General features: G+C 40.9%; 1 protein-coding gene and 2 non-coding genes across 15 annotated transcripts; 2 read left to right on the forward strand and 1 right to left on the reverse strand.

Annotated features, from left to right (window-relative positions):
- Positions 1-541: 541 nt before the first annotated feature.
- Positions 542-20,847, forward strand: tpd52l2b (tpd52 like 2b). 13 transcript variants are annotated; one of them, XM_068733922.1, is made up of 10 exons: positions 542-761; positions 4,288-4,469; positions 4,737-4,885; positions 6,666-6,725; positions 11,364-11,411; positions 13,265-13,366; positions 15,616-15,642; positions 16,020-16,064; positions 16,384-16,432; positions 17,338-20,847. In XM_068733922.1, the coding sequence occupies exons 1-10, from the start codon at positions 743-745 to the stop codon at positions 17,419-17,421; spliced, it is 765 nt and encodes a 254-aa protein (XP_068590023.1). In that variant the 5' UTR covers positions 542-742; the 3' UTR covers positions 17,422-20,847. The 13 variants fall into 13 exon arrangements, with proteins under 13 accessions (XP_068590023.1, XP_068590024.1, XP_068590026.1 ...); XM_068733923.1 differs by having other exon boundaries at positions 16,023-16,064; XM_068733925.1 differs by having other exon boundaries at positions 4,336-4,469.
- Positions 20,848-21,306: 459 nt separating this feature from the next.
- Positions 21,307-21,378, reverse strand: trnae-cuc (transfer RNA glutamic acid (anticodon CUC)). Its single transcript has one exon. It is a non-coding gene; the product is annotated as a tRNA-Glu (tRNA).
- A 423-nt stretch (positions 21,379-21,801) lies between these two features.
- trnas-aga (transfer RNA serine (anticodon AGA)) lies at positions 21,802-21,883 on the forward strand. Its single transcript has one exon. It is a non-coding gene; the product is annotated as a tRNA-Ser (tRNA).

The following is a 21,883-nucleotide window of genomic DNA, read 5'->3' on the forward strand; positions in this document are numbered from 1 at the left end:
TGTTATGCCCTTTAACTGTGGAACTGACTACCTCTGGACATTAGAATGGCAAACTCTATTAATCTGGATTTTAATTTGGAGTAATGTTATAGTTTTACTTTTTAAATTATTTGTATCCCTAGTGTTTATAAAAATGTTTTTCACTCATTGACTTTTATTTGTTGATTTTGAACACTTGATTTGTTTGATTGGATTTTTTTTTACTTTTAACATTAACTTTTATTAAATGTATTTACATTTTATGGCTTTATCGTTATAATTTTAGTCTTGTGAAAATGTCCTTTTTATTTTTTTTCTCTTTTCTAGGGAAGCACTGCATGTTTGTATAAAATGTGCTTTATAAATACTTAATTATACTACTAAATAATATAATACTATACTACTACTATATAATACTTAATATATATATTTACTTGCCTATGTATCTGTCTTTTCTGCAGCAACACGTGAATAGGAAAAAAAATGCATGATAATAATGTTTTATCTTATTTTGAAATTCCTTACCGGACGTACCTGTTGTCGTGAGCTTTACAAAGAGCCGTTTAAGCTGAGCTGGCTGTTGGGCTGTTTTGAGTTCCTGTTGACGACTTTGTTCGAGTGGGAGTCTGTCTCTAAAACCAGGAAGATTAACACACGCCGAGTGGAAAGCCCACTTAACTAGTCTGCAGTCCACATTCCACACCTGTCGAGGTTAACTTTGAACAAAAAAAAGTTGTTCTAGGTCTGTGAAATCGACGCCGAAATGGACCCCGCCAGTCAAGGTAACGTACAAGCTAAAAGCTAGCAAGCGTCTAGCTTAGCTTCAGACATTAGTAAAACGTTTATTAGGCATACAGAATACGGTTGTAATAAATAAATCCACCACCACGCAGCTACTAACTTAATCATGTTGCTAGTCTGTGTGGTTGAACGATTCTTTATGTTTAGAGATCATAAAACATGATGTCGTGAGGACGGGCCCGCTGCTATACATGACAGGAGTAAGTGAAGACGTAGCGTGTTACTAACGCTAATGTTACAAACTTCTCTTCACAATTCCATCTGATCCACTGACATTGATTCAGCCTTCAAGTGAACAATGTCATCATATCTTCTGTGAGACTTACAGGCGTTTAAACTCTAACGAGCCGAGCTTAAATCGTTGTAAACAAAAGGACGAACGTTAATGCTAAAACGTTAGCTAAAGTTAGTTTTGTATTGGTGGCTTTTCAAAGTAAAACACTAACTATCCTCTGCCTCGTGTTTATCTGCACGTTTGTCAGTCTAGTCTATTTGAATCACTCTTTATTTCTCAGTCAGATTTGCTGACTAACTGATCCAACTCATCCTTGGTGTTGCTAGCATGCTAGCTGCTGCTTTTATCCCTGTCACTATTCACTCTATTGACAGATCTTCACTTCCATCTTTAGCCAGTGGTGGTAGAAATACTCGGGTAGTTACTTTTAATTAAAAGTAGTAACAGGCTACCTCAGGGTGAAATCATTCCAACACAAGTAAGTGTTTTATTCAAAACCTTACTGAAGTATCAAAGTGAAAGTACTCATTAGGCAGCAGACTGTCTGTGATATTGAATACATTTCTGTTTACGCTGCTTTTCATGTTGTAGCTGGTCAAAATTAAGCTACGTTTAACTACTGTTAGCATTAAAAGGCAGCCTATGCTGTGTGACAATACTACAATAACCATAAATTGAGGATATGATTTAATTCAGTATCTTCAGGTCATCATGTCTGCAGAGTTGTCCTCTTGAGACTTCTTGTGTCCTTGCTGGCCATCATAGACGGGTCATGTTTCATCAGGCTGTGCTTTAAGATGAGCGTTTGTAGGAAGTGATTATGGTTGCCTATATTTGTTTGTCTCCTTGAAGCATGACAAACTAGAGTGAAAAAGGGCAAATCAAATCCTGCCACTACTGACGCGGTAAGGGGGACTTTTACCCAACTGATGCATTCTCACATGACACTGACGTCAGGTTTTTTTTAAGCCCATCCTTAAAGAATAAACACCAACAATAGATGTCAGATTTGGATGCAGTCTAAATCAAAGAGAAATGCACCACAGAGTCTATTTTTCTACGTCTGTATCAGTAGGAAAAGAAGAAGTGGATATGAGGCAAATCAATCCCTATATGCAACAGAACTTGATTCTGGGGGTTGTCTGATGCCCTTCTGGGAAGTGTAGGAAATCCCTAATTGATGGCATATCCCACACACTAAAGAGTATCTGAGACTGACCTCCAAATCCCAGGAAATGTTTTCTTTCTGTTCTCATATGAGCCTGGCTGCTGCTGCTGCTGCTGCTGTTTCTGTTTCTGTGGGCCACGCTGAATCATTCTTGGCTGAATCAATACACCTAGAGGGTGGAGCAGTCATGTCTCTCGCCAAATTGTAATGCGGATGTAATTGTTGAGACTCTGGATCACACGGCGCTGCCAGCAGATGTTAATACCGTATTTTTCGGACTATAAAGCGCACCGGATTATAAGGCGCACTGTGAATTAACGTGTCTATGTTCACACATAAACCGCACCGGATTATAAGGCGCATTAAGCAAAACAACACAGTCCGGTAAATCAAACTTTATTCAACTCAGTTGTAACAACAAATACCGGTACAGACAAATACACTCCCTTATCGATTCATTCCTCTTCCACAAATCCATCGAATTCTTCATCTTCAGTGTCTGAGTGAAACAGCTGTGCGATTTCGGCATCAAGAATGCCCGAATCCCTCTCGTCATTTTCCGAGTCAGTCTTGTTGCTGTTATCGGTACTTGGCTGTTCAGTGATGATTCCAGCTTTCGTGAAAGCTCGGACGACAGTTGCGACCGATGGTTACTTGTTGTGCTTATTGATCGATTTTGACTTTTAGTTTAGACATTACATTCCTGTTACGGGGCCGATCAGGTAGTGACACAGCGTACCGTAATGCTCCGAATATCCATTGAGCGGAGCGGCTTCGTTGCTTACCAAAGTCGTACTTACATATTTCGACAGATTTTTGAGCGCATTGTACCACATAAAATCGATCAATAAGCACAACAAGTAACCATACATAAGGCGCGCTGGATTATAAGGCGCACTGTCAATTTTTGAGAAAATTTAAGGATTTTAAGTGCGCCTTATAGTCCGAAAAATACGGTAATGTCGGTCTTTTGCAACGCTGTTATGTGTTTGTCTGCTGCGTGTAGCATATATCCACTGACAAGTAAACTGTACACACACTGCACTGCTATGTTCACAGCTGTAACGTTACTGCTAATTTCATACTCATTGTCTCTCTCTCTCTCTCTCACACACACACTCTCTCTCTCTCTCTCTCTCTCTCTCTCTCTCTCTCTCTCTCTCTCTCTCTCTCTCTCTCTCTCTCTCTCTCTCTCTCTTTTGCCTGGAGTCTTGCCAACGTTACACTGGACTTACAGCACACTGTCGTACAACCCTGACCTTGAGTACGCCAGACCGACAAAGAGCTGACCACCTCGCAGCTACACTAACTGATGTGGAGACTGACTGACTGGGAAAAGTGGCTGCTAACTCTTCCGGAAGCCATCTATTTATTGTGTAGCTTTATTTATTTATTTTCTCTTAGAGGCAGGACTTCGGTGAAGCTATTGCCAATTAAATGTTGGATTATAAATGGAAAGAGTTTATTTTCACACAAGGCTTCAGGCTGAAGTTCCAGGTTGTTTGTGTCTTCCATGCCAGCTATGACTGTGCCAAGCTTCTGTTTTTGCCAAAATTCTGACGGTGTCCTCAGGTGAATGATGAAAGCTGTACTCATTGGCAAAGAAATGCTGACTGTGGCAGACGTCAGTGTAAAAAGAATAATATTTCTGTGAACTTACGGTTTACACCAGAATAGATTATGGTCGTCTTTTGTTCTTTTCGGGAAGTTTATTGTCCTCCTTTTTTTTTTTTTTTTTTGGTCTGCTGTATTGTGGCGTTTCTGTTTTCACAAAGCAAAAAGGTTTACTGGATCTCAGCCAGAAGGGTCTGAAGTTACTTTCCCAGAGTGCAGTTCAACTCCCAACGCCGCTAATTGACACTTTCTCTTCCTGTCGGATATCTCCTGCACACTGGCCTTTTCCTGGCCTCGGTTTGTGTGAGTTTGAAATGGATACTGACAGAAGAAGCATCTTAGTAAACCACTCTAAGCTTTTAACACTGATCTAAGTGTTTAGCCCTCTGCAGCTCCTCCATTTCACGGTCCCATTAACTTCTCTTATTCTTCACCTTGTCTTCTCCCTCCCTTTATCCCGTCACCTCTCTTCATCGCTCTCTTGTTCCAGATATCAACCTGAACTCTCCTAACAAGGGCCTTGTTGTGGATCATTCAGACAGCCTCTCCGATGTGCCGGTGGAGGGAGTGATGGAGATGGAGGGGGGGGCGGTGGGGAACCCAGCAGCCAACCCTCTTCCTCCCAGCCTGACGGAGGAGGAGGCTGAGGAGCTCCGCTCAGAGCTCACCAAGGTAGGGCCCAGATGTTCCAACACCACCAGTGTTTACACGTCACTATAGGCAAGAATAGTTTTGTGTTTTGTAGATACTGTCGGGAAATATCCATGAAATTACTGCCATTCAAAAGTTTGGGTTCGCCTGCCACAGATGCCTACCCAAATATAAAAAAACCAAATGCATGCACCGTCGTGGTATATGAATCTGTAGTCATGTAGAGCTCTGTGAGTAAAGAGGAAAACCCCGGACGTATCTTTTTCTGGTGTCTCTGTCGTGTTTTAGGTGGAGGAGGAGATCAACACCCTGCGTCAGGTTTTGTCGGCCAAAGAGAGACACGCCGCAGATCTGAAGAGGAAACTCAGCCTCAGCCCGCTCAACGAACTCAGGCAGAACTTCAACAAGAGCTGGCAAGACGTACAGACCTCCAACGCGTATGTATTCATCCCACCGCATTGTTTCAACACAGGAGACAGAAACTCACTGAAAGTAGTCCCTCAGATATTATGATGTTCTTGGAGAAATTTAGATTTTTTGGGGGGGATTTTTCCTTCAGTCGTCTAAAATGTTATGAATATATAGACTATGCATATAAATATACAAAACTACGACTCCTAAAGTTTGTTTTTGAATATTCGATTACAAAAACGGGAGGTCTTAAAAGTGTCTTTTTACCCGTCGCACTCGTTGACTTTTTGATTTTTCTCTGTTCATTTGGTTTGTACTCCCTCTGGCGAGAATAACGCAACGAGCGGCGCATTGAGCGTAAATATCTGTGCATGCTCGGGGGTTGCTCCATCAGCAGAGGTTAGCCCTACGGTGCAAAGCCCTTGTAAAAACAAAGCTTTAGCAGTGGGATGGAAACCTCGTCGAAGATGGAAGACATCTCTGAGGCTACGTTTTCAATAAGAGAATCACTTCTAATGCCCACATTAAAAAGTATTCTAGCAAGATGGAAGAATGAAGTGTGAGAAATGACTTTGAGCACCGTTCAGTGAGATCAGCACTCCCTGCATACCTTCTCTGATAAGAGTTTCACCATGTGGTGACTCATCCGGCTGTTTTCTGACTGATTGACTTTAGCTGAAGGCAAAGGTGCTGCATTATCAGATGTAATAATCATGCTTTTAATCATACTGTGATCATGATTGCTAATCAAGCTAGTTTCTTTTTTTCAAACAGTAGTTGCTCTGATTAAACTGATTACGAAGATGAAACCACGTATCTGTTTACAAGGAGTCTCGTCACCCTTTATTGTTCCCACGGCGACGTTTTCTGTTTAGAAACAAGGACATAATTCAGCACTTTTGACATTTGGTGGTTTGCAAACGACTCTGGGTATTCAAAGAATTTTATATACTTCATTTATATTTGATTAAATATGAAGTCTAACCTCAGTGTTTTGTCAGGATCAGGTCTGTTTGACTCTTGATGATGATTTTATCTGTCTGTACTAACACTTCTCATTAGCTGAAGAACGTGAATTATACAAATGGACGGACTACTTCGATTTTTTTTTTTTTTTTCAGATAATATTTTCAACTCAGGCTGCCCCCTCATAGCGTAGCATCATAGCGTAGCATCATAGCGTAGCATCATAGCGTAGCATCATAGCGTAGCATCATAGCGTAGCATCAGACGGGACCGACAACTATCCCGCTCGGCTCCGTAGACTCATGACTTTCAGATTCTCCACATTTTCAGGCTGGTTTTGTGGATTTATACCCGGAGAGGTTGGAAGGAGAACATTAGCAGAGTATGTACATCATTAACTAGCATTAGCACCTCTATGCTACTACAGACATACTGAATATATACATATGCTGCAAAACTGCTTTTGCTTTTTAATGATTGAGGAACAGTTTTCTTTCTTAATTTCATTGTCTAACGTCTGGATCACCAGGTGATGTGGTGGTTAACTTTTACACTCTGATCTGTAGGCATAAGCATCAGTTTGACATCCTGAATATAATAATAATGATAATAATAATAATAATGGCAAAAATAAGAAAAAGAGGGTTCTTTCAAGGATAATCACATACTTACTTACATTATTAAGACCATATGTAGTCAGGTGTAACTTTTATAACAACCACAGCGCTTTGAGATTTTTTTTTTTTTTTTCCAGCCCTGGCTTCCTCTTCAAGCCAGCTTGCTTTTAAGTCCTCGATGTTTACCTCAGCAGTGTAACACCCTCGTGTTTCTGTTTCCTAGCTATGTGAGAACCACTGAGAAACTGGGCGAGTGGAATGAGAGAGTTACCAGCTTGGAACTGTGAGTCTCTGTTTGCTGCTCGCTCGCCGCTGATGTCTGGGCTCCTGCGCTGTTTGCTCTCTCACGCTCCGACTGTTCCTCAACCCTCGGTCCTTGTCCGTTCTCACCTTCTAACCGTGTTTGAGAACACTTACATTTTCAACAGTTGGTGTTTAACTTCGTGTGTGCTTGGAGGAATGAGATGCTGTAAAGGAATGCTTCCAAATGAGAAAGTGAATAGTTTTATATTTCATAATGTGATTGAGGTCAAAATGAATAGTATTTCTTCTGACTGTAATACGGTCTTAGGTGCATTTTCATACACCTAGTGTGTTAGCGGGTTTTCTTTGACCCTGTTTCGGAGCTTTTCCAGGTCTGAGGAACCTACTCTGTCAGACTGTTGCACATGTGGCTAGACTTGTAGCACTGCAGTGGGATTTGGTGTGTCTCTGTTCTAACCACTTCAGTTTCATAACTCATTCACCTGAATCTGTGTTTGGCCTGTGACTCACCTTTTTAGTGTTTGCTAATCAGATTTTTTTTGAAGTGTCGCTGTTTGCTGAGACGTGGCATGGTTTCTTTCATGGAAGTCAGAGCTGACAGAAGTAGAACTACGACCTGTTGTCTATCGCCGTTCTTTTCTGCTCTCATATACAGATCTATTATTCTCTTCCCTAATGGGTTATTTTTCTGTCTTTCTCTTCAGTTTTCTGTCCCCACCTCCTCCCTATTGCTATCATTTGTCTGTTTTTACTTCCTCTCACAGAGGTCAGGTGTCCTCTCTTCTTCCACCCAGAAGTGCTGACACACGTCCTCCTGTCTACTTCCTCTCCAAATCAACATTCTTCTATATTTAACATTCTCTCAGACGCTTCTTTTCTGAAGTTTGGAGACAATCCCAGGGACGCTTTCTTAGCTGTAAGATGAAGGGTGGAGCTAAGAAAGTTGTGTGCAGATAAAGGTTTAGAATTCTAAGTCTTTGCTGTAGTATAATCAGGCCACTGGTGGTTATTTAGCGTGGCTGACATCCCTTTTAGCGGGGCAACAACAATCGTCAAGAAACCGTTTTATTCTGTTGTCTGTTTCCCTAGATTGCACAAATTGACCATTTGTGTGTTGATAATCAGACTCATTACGCCACACTTCGGTAACGGTTGCATAATGATTTGAACCCGAGGGCTGATTAGCTAAATACTATCAATTGGCACAAGCAGCAATTATGTAATGATACAATAACCAGTGTTCAGCTGATGCCCATTAGTAATTACCTCGATTTGAGGGATGATGAGACGATGGGCCCCTGGGCACAGAGATATGGTGAAGCCGCTCTGAAGTGCCTTGTTGTTGGTTGAAAAGTCTTCCTGGGCTTCAGTATTATTATATTAAAACGTCCTGCCATCACAGAGCCACGCTGACACTCCTCTCCATAAATATTTTACATTATTATATGAAACATAATATAACTTTTCTTTTCTTTAGCTTGGGTATACAGCTATATCATGTTGGTACAAATCTCTATGTTCTCTAGAGATTTGGGGTTCATTTGTTAACACAATGCTTTTATTCTGAAATATAGCGGGACCATTGTTTCCATGCTTGTCTCACCTTTTTAATAAACTCTTGAGTAGATAAAGTCTCCCTAGGAGTTGGTTTGAGGTGGAGATTTATTTTTACCATGTTTCTGTGTGCGGCTGCTTAAAGAATCCAGACTATGCAGTCGGCGAGAAAAACATTACATTCTGCTTCTGTTGCTGCGAGATCTGATGCTAATGGAATTTTCCAAGTGGCTGCCTCCTATATGAACTGGATTGGCAAGCTCACTCGGCTAGTTAGCCTACACTGACTGCTGAAGCTATTCTTGACTTTTACACACATCTACACGCCTTCACAAACAGCAGCAGGTGCACTGATCTTGGGTTGGCGTGTTTGTTCTACACACAGAAATAGACTTGCTTGTCCGCTCGCACACTTCTCTCTCGCTCTCTCTTTGTCTCGGGTTTTCAGTCACGCATTTGCTCACAGTGCCAGAAGAATTGTGGATTATTACATATTTGCCTAGAGTAGCAGAAACACAAGCAGGCAGGCGTATTATTCTTGGTTCAGGCCTTCACAAACGATGCCAAGTACAGCACAGGAAAAGTGTGTGTTTTGTGTCGCTCACCCACAACACAAACGCACACATGGATGCAGCCCAGTCGTGCCTGGAGACCAGACGGGCAGAACTGCTGCTACAGGAACAAGTGGGAGGAAAGGAAAGGAATGTGATGGAGGAAGGAAGGGAGGTGAAGAGAAGGACATGGTGTTTTACTCTGTAACATGATCTCTGATGTACAGAGAGAGAGATGAGCTGAACTGAGCTAAACAAATGAGTTATGAATTATGAATACGTTGAAGACGCAAAGACACAGAGTAGGTTATCATGAAATCTAGAGTGGGTGGAGTCAGTCAGCTGTTTTTACTTGATTTTCAAGTCCGTTAAGTGTGCTTTATTAGCATCACAGTCAAAATCAAACAGCAATTTATGCCAGAATGTCAATGGAAAGACAACGTAAACCTCACCACCTTCCCTTTAGCCATATGTGTATTAACTGACCATTGACATCCATTCTCTGACTTCTCTTTCTACGTCGTTGGGAACATTTTAGTGCAACAGCTCGTAGAACTGCGATTCTCTTTCTGAAAAATGAATCCTCGCTGAAGGCGTTGGAGACAAAGAAACATCCGAATGTAAACGAGACAAAGACCCTCTTTCTATTCAAAGTGTTGCGTTTTCTGCTGTAAAACAAACACAGCAGTTAAACAGTGATGGTGTATTGACAGACGGGGTGTATGAAGTCACTATGGCTGTGCTGTGTAAGCAGCATTGTGCTGATGTAAGTCAGGATACAGAGACTGGCCTTGTTTGGAACAGAGCCATCTACAAGGAGAGCCGTCTCCTGTTAATGTAGTTTTGTATCTTTTCTTTTGTCATTTGACATGTTTTAATGTTGAGCAGTGGTTGGTGTGGTGTGTCTGCTCAATAGAAACACTGATGCTCTATCATGCACGGCATCACTCCCGTAGACTGTTTGGAGTTTAGTTCAGTGTTAGTTTAGTTTACTAGCACAATGTTAAAATAAATAAATATATATATATATATATATATATATATATATATACACACACACACACACACACACACACACACACACACACACACACACACACACACACACACACACACACACACACACACACACGAAGACAAGTAATGTCAAATGAAGAGGCAGAAAACCGCCTGAACTAATTTGAAGCCTCCACCTCAATGTTAAAATTTCACTATGTTAAAACGGAAGATGAGATTGATATATATATTGTGTGTGTATTTTATTTTTATTTTTTTTCTTATGTTTCAAAGCCTCCACCAGATGAATGCACGGTTGGACTTCCTGTCATTCTTGTGTTGTGTTGGCTGTGCTTCCTTATCTGCTCTATTGTTTTAAAGAGAAGTCGGCACAAACACTTCCTCTCTTTTTCTAGACAGCGTACAGGCCGGTGTGTGTGTGTGTTTGTGTGTGTGTGTGTGTGTGTGTGTGTGTGTGTGTGTGTGTGTGTGTGTGTGTGTGTGTGTGTGTGTGTGTGTGTGTGTGTGTGTGTGTGTGTGTGTGTGTGTGTGTGTGTGTGTGTGATGAAGCTTTGTTACTAATCATGAACAGGCTGTTCTGCCTGGTGTTTGGTCTATTAACCCTTTTGGTGTTAATACATTTTCGCTTTGTTATGTACATGTTGTTGATTTGTCGGATACATTGGAAACCCAAACGCCGTCCTGTCTGTTAATAACAACATCTGGAGTCTGGTTTACTACAGTGGTATGAACCCAAAATAAACAGGCTGTGTTTTAACTGCAATAAACTGATAAAAAGGATGCCAAAATATTTCAATAATGTTGCTTATTTGTTAAGTCTGAATTCCTGCTTTGTTGTGTCTGTCCGCAAGACAACAAGTAAACATCTCGTGCTTGTTTTTTTTTTTTAATGATGCTAACATTGCAGCTGCTCTATTAACAGTCAAAGTAATGTCATCTAGACATAAATGCAGCATCAGAGGTGGTCCCCTGGGTGCCCACAGAAGGCTACAATATTTTTTAGTATAGAAAGTATACCTAGATGCATATTGGCTCCATAAACCAGCAGTATTTGTATATGGTTTGGATTAACAAATGTATTCTGGCGGACTGTAAACGGTTTCCCTCCCCGTTGACCTGGTTTTATGTGAGTCATAATCCGTGTTCTCTAGGACAAAATCAAATTTCATATTTGTTTTCTTTTACTGTCCTCTTAAAGCTAAAATCCATCTCGTTCTCTCCATTCTGTGGCAAAATATTAGATGTGAAATGGTGGTTTTTTTAGTTTTCATTATTAACTGTATGGGGGAGACGAAGAATGTTTGTTCACGTTACCTCTATGATTTTACATTGTGTTGTGTGTCTAATGCTGTTATTTCTCCTGTACACTTGCTGGACATCCACCAAAACCTTCAAATCCAATCAGTGAAACAGTTGTTAGGAGTCTGTGTTGAAGCCGACACTGTAACTCTACTGAACTCTATTGTGATCTACTGTACTGTATTGCGAGTGTGTGCCTCTCCCCCTGTGTCATTATCCTGCCGTTGTGTCTTCAGATATCTGTCTGCCTCAGCCACTTTGGATGACATTTCCCGCTCTGAAGCGTGAGTTGACCCCTTTCTTTTTTGTGTTCTCCTTTTTCATTTTTGTAGACGAGTTAAGGTTTCTTTAAGTTTGCTTTGCTTTTCGGGGAGGTTTTTTTCCTCTTATTTATTGACGATCCATCCTTTTTTTGTTTGTTTTTCTTTTGCGATAGTGAGGGTGCTGGTTGTGTTAGTGTCTGTTTGTACTTATTTTAGTTCTATAAGTACCGGATCATCCAGATTCTGAATGATGCTGAAAGAGCATGTACTCCAGCAAGTGTTCCTTTAGTGTGGAAGGTCAGCCATGTTGAGTGATACAGTGGTGAGTGTTGGTATTCAGCCACACCAGCTTATCTCCAAACATGTATTTGCTCAGCCTCTGTGAACCATCTGCTGCTGAGCCTTGATGTGTGTCTTTGGGTGGGTCAGCTGATCGTGACGTTGGCTTTTACCCACGATGTGTGTTGATGTTTGTTGTGTGTCCATACAGACGGTGAGGGGATGTTTGTCTCAGCCTGTTGGTAGCTTTTGCCAGTTTGGATGTATTTGACGCTCTACTAATTAATTTTTTTCTTTTCATGGATCACTGATCCACTACGGTTTGTCTCACCATGCCTGTGTATTAATTATGACGGTGGAGCTGGGAAGCAGTTAACTTATCTTAACTGGGCACAGCATAAGGACCAGAGCGAGCCAATGCTAACTGTTTCTCCTCTGTGGGTGTATCTTTAAACGATTGAATGAACTGAGACTATATAATATGTAAATCAATCCTAGCTTTAAGGTTACTCGCGGTCGGTTTGAATTTAAAGAGCAACTTGACACAAAGTTGAAAAACATATCTGCAGCTCTGACCACCAGTAGTGGTGTCAGTGTGAAGGCTTCTCACCATACCTCAAGTTAGGTCTGAGAGATGTGGCCAAAAAAACACTGAGGCCAAAGTTTAACTTTAAAAAAACAAATAAAAAAGTTTAACTTTCTAGTTAACTATCGACCACACGTAAGGCTGTTTTTAAACTTAGGAGCCGTCCCTCTCTATGACGGCAGACTTGACAGCTATAAACACTTTAGTCTTTAGGTGTGTTTGGTCCAAGATGTTGTGTAAACTAATCCGTTTATGCACAAGGGTTGGGCCATCTTTTCTGTTTTCATGTTGCCCAATTGTGGTTACTCCAAATCACAGGAGCTTTGGAATAATGGAACCTTTTCAGCTTTCTGCAAGCAATACAGTTAGTATGTGAATAAACACACATAACAGAGTGAACATTTTGTTTTCAAATGTTTAAACATTAAAAGTCTTATGTGTCTGTGCTTTTTCACAGCGACGTGTTCCATTTAACATAATCTTATCTTTAATTTCACAATGCAAATCATATCCATAGGGCTGATATTTTTAAAAAGCAAATGGAACATGTAAACCGGAGTCTGGTGGCTATTCTTTTGATACACCAGCCTTTAAATTCCCGTGACTGTATTTCTGTGTGCATATTAACCATCGGGGTGGTGACTACTGGACTTCTTCTTGTGAGGGATGAAGCACTAACTAAAGTCGGTTTATGTTCTCTGTGCTCCATTGGTTTGGTCTAATGTACCCCTGTCTTTTTACCCTCACATCCCTCCCCTCTCTTATTCTTCTACCTTGTTTTCTCCATTTTGTTTCTTTTTGCTCGCTGTCTTCTTCTCTTCTTTCTCCCCGCCATGTTTTTTCTTCTTTCTTTCTTTCTTTCTTTATCCTCTTCTTTTTTTTTTTTTTTTGTTGCCATCCCACATCTTCTTTTCATTCCACTCTAACCATCTCCTTCTCCTTTTTATTTTCTCCATTGTTCTCTTTTATTCCCCTGTTCCCTCCATCCTTCCTCCTCTCTCTTCTGCAGATACAAAAAGACTCAAGAGACTCTCTCCCAGGCGGGACAGAAGACCAGTGCAGCTTTGACCACAGTGGGCACTGTCCTCAGCAAGAGACTGGGCGACATGAGGTATGACGCTGCACAGCCAACATTTCTGACACTCTGGCTAAGATGCAAGAACAAATGAGCAGAGTGGACCGTGTTGAAACAGAAAGACCTCAAACCTGGATATCATCCAATAGGTCTATATTAATTCTGGATCAACAAGGCGAAGCTGAAAAGAGCTTAGAACATTTGATGAAATATAAAATATGCTGTGGACGAGGGCAGCAGCAAAACCTATTTTAGTCAAAGAAAAAAATCTATATCATTGTTAGTGTATGCTTTATCTATAACATTTTCACTGCTTTACCTTACAGTCAGACAGCCCTTTCTGACAGGGAGCTGAAGCTGTTGTATACATCTATGCTCGCTTCAAAGCTACCAGACTCCTTTTGACAAAATCAGCAATTTGAATTTGGTGAATTCAAAATAACCCTTTTTAACACCGAAGTCACACAATAACACAAACAAACTAACTGTTCGATAAGGGCTGTCTGACTGTAAGGTAAAGCGGTGGAAATATAAAAAATATAGCGTACACGTAAACTGATTTTGTCTATTTGAAATGGCCTAAACACGTTTTGCTGCTGCCTCGTCCACAGCAGTACATTGCTTTGCTACAAAACCAGGATGAGAAACATGGCAAACGGTTTGAAACCAGCTGAAAATTTGGTGACGGTGACACTCTGCTCTCTTTGTCTTATTGTACTGACCAGTCGTCAGCTTCTCATGTCCACTAACCATAACCGGTAACTGACTCTAACAGACTCTGTTAAAATTACATTTGTTGTATTTAGTTTAACAGCTTTGTAGCCTGAATCGTCATTTTACTAACTGAAGGGGTGGTTCAACATGATCTAATGATTGTTTTCCATCTAAACGGGAAGCGTTTCTTTTGGCACCAAATACTTTAATGAAATAAAGATCCACTGGTACGTCTTGGGAGTAAAATCCCGGATGCTAAATTTGAGCCACTTGAATGTAAAACGGCATCTTCGATGGCTTGTCTTATTTTAATTTGTTGGACCATCCCTGTAATGTTAACTTTTTCAGCCTGAAATTACACTTGTGTCTGGTTTTTACTTCCAACTGTACAGACCAGGTCACACATGCATGAGAAAACATCATTATCAATAGAAAAACAAACAGACTCTGTGGAGATGCACTAACCACCGACTCCTTCACATCTAACATCTCCGCCTCGTTGACTCACGCAACTGTCTGTGTTAACGTTCATGTTTCCATTTCTACAGTCACATTCGCTGTGTGTGTGTGTGTGTGTGTGTGTGTGTGTGTGTGTGTGTGTGTGTGTGTGTGTGTGTGTGTGTGTGTGTGTGTGTGTGTGTGTGTGTGTGTGTGTGTGTGTGTGTGTGTGTGTGTGCGTGCGTGCGTGCGTGCGTGCGTGCGTGCGTGCGTGCGTGCGTGCGTGCGTGCGTGCGTGCGTGCGTGCGTGCGTGCGCGTGTGTGTGCGCGTGCGTGCCTTCATTGACTTCTCATAGAGTATGTCCCACTAACGGAATACTTCAGCAGTTTTTACCTGGTTTACTCTGTACGTGTGTGTGTGTGTGTGTGTGTGCGTGCGCATTGTGTCCGTTCCTGCATGTTTTCCATTCATTCCTCTGTAGCTTCAAACGTTTTACTCTGATGTTGTTGTATTTCCTTTTTCTAAACATCCCTGTTTTGTTCATTTAATTTGATCTCACAGCTGGAAGAGGAAAATGTTATTTCAGCTTCAGTGACCACGTTTACATGCACACACTCGTATTCCACTATTCCGACTATGACAATATTCCGAATTTGATATGGCAACTAGCCAATAGTTTGTAAATCTGGAGTAGAGATGCATACCCAAAAGAAAAGCACACATTTCTGGTCGGAGGGAGAAGCACACCTACTGTTAAGCTTTATGAAGGACTTGGATATCAACAGGTTTTGGGATATGCGCAAATATTTCAACACCGAACTTGTCAAGAAACATAGTCAATGACTCCGTGTAACCACATTAGTATGGAGATAAGAAAGCAGAGTCTCTTAACATTCCTGATTTCCCTGCTGATATCACCGATGCCTCTCCCCTGCTCTCTGTGTGTGTGTGTGTGTGTGTGTGTGTGTGTGTGTGTGTGTGTGTGTGTGTGTGTGTGTGTGTGTGTGTGTGTGTGTGTGTGTGTGTGTGTGTGTGTGTGTGTGTGTGTGTGTGTGTGTCATGATGCTGCTGCTTTTGGCTCACGCTCTTCTCCCCTCCTTGTTTTTAATTGCTGCCTTGGTTTGACCTGCAGAGCTCTACCTTTCTCTAATTCCTTTAGGTAAGACTAACACGCCCGCTTGGAGCAACTAAGAGTTTGATCACAAAAGAAAATTTGTTACAGAAATTGTTTTTAACTTAAAGCTCAGCTAATTATACTTTGACTTGTTTTTTTCCAACCTGCTCTATTATCCTCTATTATTTTCTTACTTTAGATTGCCTCAATTAATTTAGTCCTCAGCGCATAGAAGCTTAAAGAAGCATGTAATCCTTTGCTGTTACTTCAACAAAACTGTAGTTCTTTGAAGGATTTGTTGATCTGCATTATGTTAGTTAGTGTGTGTGCGCGTGCGTGTGTGTATGCGTGTGTGTGCGTGCGTGCCACTACTTGCTTTATAACACTTGCACTTCTGTCTCCTTTCTTTAATGCTTACAAAGTAGCAACTATTCCATTCGCCACTCTATAAGTATGCCAGCCATGAGGTAAAGTAACACACAAACTTGCTCACTGTACTGCTTCCGTTTAACTGTCAGTGTAACACACATCACTTTCTGTACCTGCAGTACTCTGTACCTGCAATACTCTGTACCTGCACGGCTGCTGTTGGTCTCTGTACTGTTCATCTGTTGTTTGTTATGGTTCTGCTTTCTTTACAGATTATTAACCATGAGTTCTTAAAATATATTTAAAAAAAGTATTTTTTTCCCCATTGTTTTATACCTTCTTTTTTTTTGTGCATGTAATGTTAACTTGTGTGTTTACTTTTTTTTAAATATATAACCTCATATTTCTGTTCTGCAGGAACTCTGCAACCTTCAAGTCATTTGAGGATAAAATGGGGAACCTGAAGGTGAGCGGACCGTCGGGACCACGTTACATTCTGCTTCTTTCTCCGTGTCATCGTCGGAGTCAAATCAGCTTTTTGTGCCACAGCATCATGTTACCTTCCTGTACATACAAATAACAAGATAAAAGAGCTTCAAGTGGCATTTAATATTGGTGAATTATTACCAAGTTGTCTGAAAAGATTTGTTAGATAACAATAAAACAATCAAGACTAAGCGGTTGATAAGTTGAAAGGGCTTTTTATACTATTTATATCATGAAAGTGTTCATAAACAATTCCACAAGAACCACAGCCATCTATACTACTCACTAATTATATACAATATATGCTACGTGCCATTTATCAGAGTATACTGTTTTAGCAGTTTATACAAAAAACTGAACATACCTATAGGGCGGTACCAAATGTCTTCTTTTTATTTTAATTTTTTTTTACATTTGAAGGTTTCATTGAGGTTTTCGAATGAAGCTTTGAATGTCTGTTGTCATCACCTAAAAAAAAAATTGCAGAACAAAACATTTTGGGTTATTGTGGTAAAATAAATGTAAGTTGTGGTTCTGTTAGATTGCTGCTAGACCGCACCCTTTTACATAGGGGTGTGTGTGTGTGTGTGTGTGTGTGTGTGTGTGTGTGTGTGTGTGTGTGTGTGTGTGTGTGTGTGTGTGTGTGTGTGTGTGTGTGTTATGGATTTCATGACACGCTGATGGATTTTAAATGTAGTCAAAGTGTCTTTTCCCAACAGGAAAGAGAAACTGTGAGTCGGTGTATTAATGCAGACGATCAATAACACTCTGGTCTTTTCTCTCTCTCTCTCTCTCTCTCTCTCTCTCTCTCTCTCTCTCTGTCTCTGTCTCTGTCTCTGTCTCTGTCTCTCTCTGTCTCTGTCTCTCTCTGTCTCGTCTCCTCAGTACAAGGTTGTTGGCCCCAAAGGGAACGGGGAGGCCGTCTCCCCCACCGACACCACCCCCACTCAGGAGAACCCGTCCTTCTGAATGCATCCCTCCTCCTCCTCTTCTTCGCTGCCACCTTCCTCACGACCTGAGACTGTACTGTTAATCGCCTCACATCGCAGAGTCAGCCCTGACCGTTGACCCTCCAGCTCACCAACTCGCCACCACTCACACTTTGCCTCGGGGTCTGTAGAAGCAGCCGGGCGGGGGTGAAGAACTCGTTTGGTTTGAGGTGGGATGCTGGTCCCACAGCTTCCATTCCTCTGCCTTGCTGCTGAGGAAAAGGAAAATGTTTTGTTGATGTCTAAACCTGAATAATTTACAGACCGTGCTTTGTTACATCCCCCCCGCCCCGCCTCTACTTCCTCCCCAGTTAGACCCACACTCCTTCATAGTCCAAATAAGTCAAAACTGTTGTCTCCTGCACTTTTCAGACACCTTTTTTCACCCGTTTCAGCAAATCACCTGGCTTAAAAAAATAATAATAAAAAAAAAAAAGGCTAAAAGCCATTATTAAGATGTCAGGCTCTTAAACTAAATGAGGATCTTCACATCTTTTGGGTTTGGGTGTTTGTTAAGACGGAAGTCAGAGTTTAGAACCCAGTTATCTACAGACTGAAGGTGGAGGAGCATTTTACGGGCATAAGCAAGACGGTGGTTTATCCTGCTACTATTTCTGTCTTCTTGTTTCTGAGTACACTCATGTACTTGAAATCTTACGTTCACACTGTGAGCACATGCTAGTGTCACCACAGTATCCCCATATATTTTCTCTCTAACTTGTACAGAGTTCTCTTCAGTTGGAGGTTAGTGGTTGTCCTCGTGGGGAGGGGGATCCAGCACATTCTCACTCCTCTTAGACCTTCTACTGCTACATGCATGTGCATATCTCATCTCAGTTGTACCGTACGAACCACGCAAAGAAGACCGAGGTCTCGCGTAACACCCTAAGAACACCCACAGGATGTAAAAACAGGAAGAAAAAAAAAAAAAACAACCTTAAACCATTTTGTATTACAAACTATTTTACACTGCTTTGCAAAATGTTTTTACATAACTTTTATCAATATGTATAAATATAGATGAGTAAATATATTGTCTCTGATGCTGCCAAACGGTAGTGATCAGGTTAAGAGGTTTAAGGAAAAATCAGGGGAAGGCCACACAAAACTATGGGTCAGTTTCATAGACATGGGGTTTCTTCTGTCAGGAGTTTGTTTCTCTTTTAAGTACATTTGTGATCTGAAAAAAATGTTAAAATGTTTGTGAAACTGACTCATTAACGAGCTGCAGTCGTTTTGCACCCGTTGGGTTTTAATCGGACGAGAAAGAACGTAATCAAAATGGTTTAATTTGACGGAAGTGTACCGTGATGGTTTGATCTCTACAGCTGCCAAGTCAGACTAAAACCTCTTTAACGCTTTGAAATGTTTTGAAACCACTTTGACTGTGCTTCTTTTTCCCCTGGTTCGACTGTAGTTCCCTTCCTGTCGTTGAAGGGATAGTTTGGGTGTTTTGAAGTGTGGTTGTATGAGGTACTTCAGATAAGTCGGTGTATTACTACAGTAGATGGCAGGATCGGCACGGGAGCAAAGCAATGTACTGCTGTGGACGTATTTTAGACACTTCCAAAAAAACAATGGGTTTAGATGTACGATATATTTAGAATATTTCCACTGCTTTTTGTCAGACAGCCCTTTCCGACAGGGAACTGCGGACGTTCTCTACGCTCTGTTCAAAGCCACCGGGCTCCTTCGACAAAAACAGTCATTTTACCGCTCAAAACACAGGAGTTGCCGGTCTACTGATACCTCTGACTGTGTATAAGTACCTCATACAACACTACTTTAAAAAAAAATATAAATGATCCTTTTTAACATTCAGAACTCAATGTGAGACGATGCTTTGCTTTGTACACTACCCGGTGAATGTCGACGTTTCTCTATCAGCCTTACTCGCTTTAAATGGTTCACTTGTTATTATTTAGCTGGTAGAAAAGAAATGTTTGTTTTTCCTTCTTTTTTTTTCTTTTCTTGAGTTGTACAGACTGGTTTGATTGAAGGAAGGAGAGTTGGCGTTTAAATATTTGGAGTCTGACCGGCCGCAAAATGTGTCATAAAACCGTCTCGCTGCCATTAGAAGAGACTTTTCTAACGACCCCTTAATGCACTCCTGTTAACACACATCAAATGCTACTAAATGCCACACACACACACACACACACACACACACACACACACACACACACACACACACACACACACACTGCATGAGGCCAAACTAACACACACCTTTTTGTACAAAATCACCGTTGCTCTTATTGTCGTGCACCTGTAGTGATAAAACGGAAGCTCTTACAAACTCTACGTTCTCAGAAACAACGACCGTAAACCTGAGAGTTGTGCTGCGCCGCGCTTTTCTCCTGAACCTGAAAACCGAGAAGGTTGAATACTCTTGATGCTGATCGTGGTCGATTTTTCACTGAAGGTGTTTCAATGTTGCCTCTCGCATTGCCAACTAGAAAATGTTGCTCTTGTATCCGGGCTCAGCTTCAGTACAATGTCTCCAAATGCCAATGTGTTTTATTGAGGCAATAGAAAAGGATAAATATGAATCGTTATATTTTGACGACATTAAATGATTTCTGCCAGAACTTACATCCATTGAATGAAAATACACACAGCTTATAAACAACCCACCCCCCCCCCGGCTTCATAACTGCCAGTGTATCATACGTGTATGTTTTTGTTTGTGTTGGTCATTTTTCTAGTTAATATATTCCTGTTAGGTGAATTGTTCTGTTTTCTTTTGGTTTTCCTTTTGTTAGGACAGGTGGACATTTTGGTATTTGTACAAATAATTTGCCATCACTTTAAAAACAAGTTGCCAATACCTAAATATCTGTTACAATATCTCTTCCTGCCTCTGAATCTCATGGAGTCTCTGACTTTCTGCTTCGCCAAGATTGAAAATGCAGATGCACACTACAAGAAATATAAATCTCAAGTCATTTAGTTCAGAATTGACTCCTAAAATCATATTTTTCTGACGCAAAGCGGAGAAATTCCCACACACTTGATGCTTTTTGTAGGGCAATGATCTCAACGTACTAGAAAAATGTGGTTTTACTGAATGACATGACTTGGACCCCCCCCCCCCCCCCCCCCCCCCCCCCCCCCCCCCCCGCAGTGCATATGTCGCCTGTTTAAAGCTGCTATCAGTTTTGTAGATGTGCTGGGTAGAAAAAGGAGGATGTTCTTTTGATTTGGGTGCCAATGGGAAGTGCAGCACATCAGTGCCAGCCGCTGCAGAGGCTGGAGGACAGTAGAGTACTTAAAGCTTTATTTAGGTCCTGGGCCTAACTGATGTAAAATATCAAAAGGGATCAGATTTGGACGATTATGGTGAATTAATTATTTGGTTTTCTTGTATATGTTTGGATATCAATAAAGCATTCCTTTAAATGAATGAGTAGTGTTTGGTCAATGTTTTTTTTGCTCTAACCAGAGCTTTTGTCTTTTCAATTTGTTTAGTTAGCTGGTCATTTTAGAGGTGTCAAACATACCGGTCTGTGCTCTGAAACTGATGAGACCAATTGAATGATTGGCACAAAGTAACATTCAATAAATTGGAAACTTTTTAATAACAAGCATAGTAGTCTTGAATTACTAAAATTATATCTTTTGATGCGTTGCGACTTGCCAGTAAGTTCAGTCCTCATCTATGATGACAACAAAAAACACCATTACATCAGATTGTTAATCATAAACGGATTAATAAATGTTACACACACTGTAAAATATCCGGCAAGTGCTTCTAATCATTGCGTTATATATGAAGTAAATACACTAAAGTCCTTATTTATGTCATTTAGCCCTATTAACTTCATACCTTAGCTCACACAACTTATTGACAACAAAACCGTAGTTCCCTGACCGGGAATCGAACCCGGGCCGCGGCGGTGAGAGCGCCGAATCCTAACCACTAGACCACCAGGGACACACACGCGCTTTATGTCATAGTGGCAAACAAATATCCTCAACATAATACTGACTTCTATATTATCCACACTTGTGTAAGTCACAACATCATCGAGAAGATTGTAAGTAGTTCTAGTTAAATATTTCATAGTTGGTCAATCAAATTAGCTTTACCTTTACCTGAAACATTAAAGTGATGAACACCAATTTAATGTATAATATTCTGCATAATGAGCATTTTCAGTTTTGGTTTAATAATACCTTTGTACTTCAACTTGAGTAACATGTGTAGTACATGATTTACTTGTAACAGTATTTAGACTATATTGTATTATATTGTAACTTTTTACGTTTAAGTAGAGATCCGAGTATTTCTCCGATTTTATTAAAAAAGTGATCGTCACGTGATGTCATATCATTTTAGGAGGCATTATTCGATATGGTTGTCGTGGCCGAGTGGTTAAGGCGATTGACTAGAAATCAATTGGGGTCTCCCCGCGCAGGTTCGAATCCTGCCGACAACG

This window comes from Cebidichthys violaceus, unplaced genomic scaffold, assembly GCF_023349555.1.
Source record: "Cebidichthys violaceus isolate CVI_PGR_0920_01 unplaced genomic scaffold, fCebVio1.0.p SCAF_6, whole genome shotgun sequence".
In the NCBI taxonomy this organism is placed as follows: Eukaryota; Metazoa; Chordata; class Actinopteri; order Perciformes; family Stichaeidae; genus Cebidichthys; species Cebidichthys violaceus.

What these genes read in the sequence shown, in the direction of transcription:
- tpd52l2b (XM_068733922.1), top strand. An exon ending in TCCGCTCAGAGCTCACCAAG is followed by an intron (nt 4,470 to 4,736) that starts GTAGGGCCCAGA and finishes GTCGTGTTTTAG; the next exon opens with GTGGAGGAGGAGATCAACAC. An exon ending in ATAAGTATGCCAGCCATGAG is followed by an intron (nt 16,065 to 16,383) that starts GTAAAGTAACAC and finishes TCTGTTCTGCAG; the next exon opens with GAACTCTGCAACCTTCAAGT.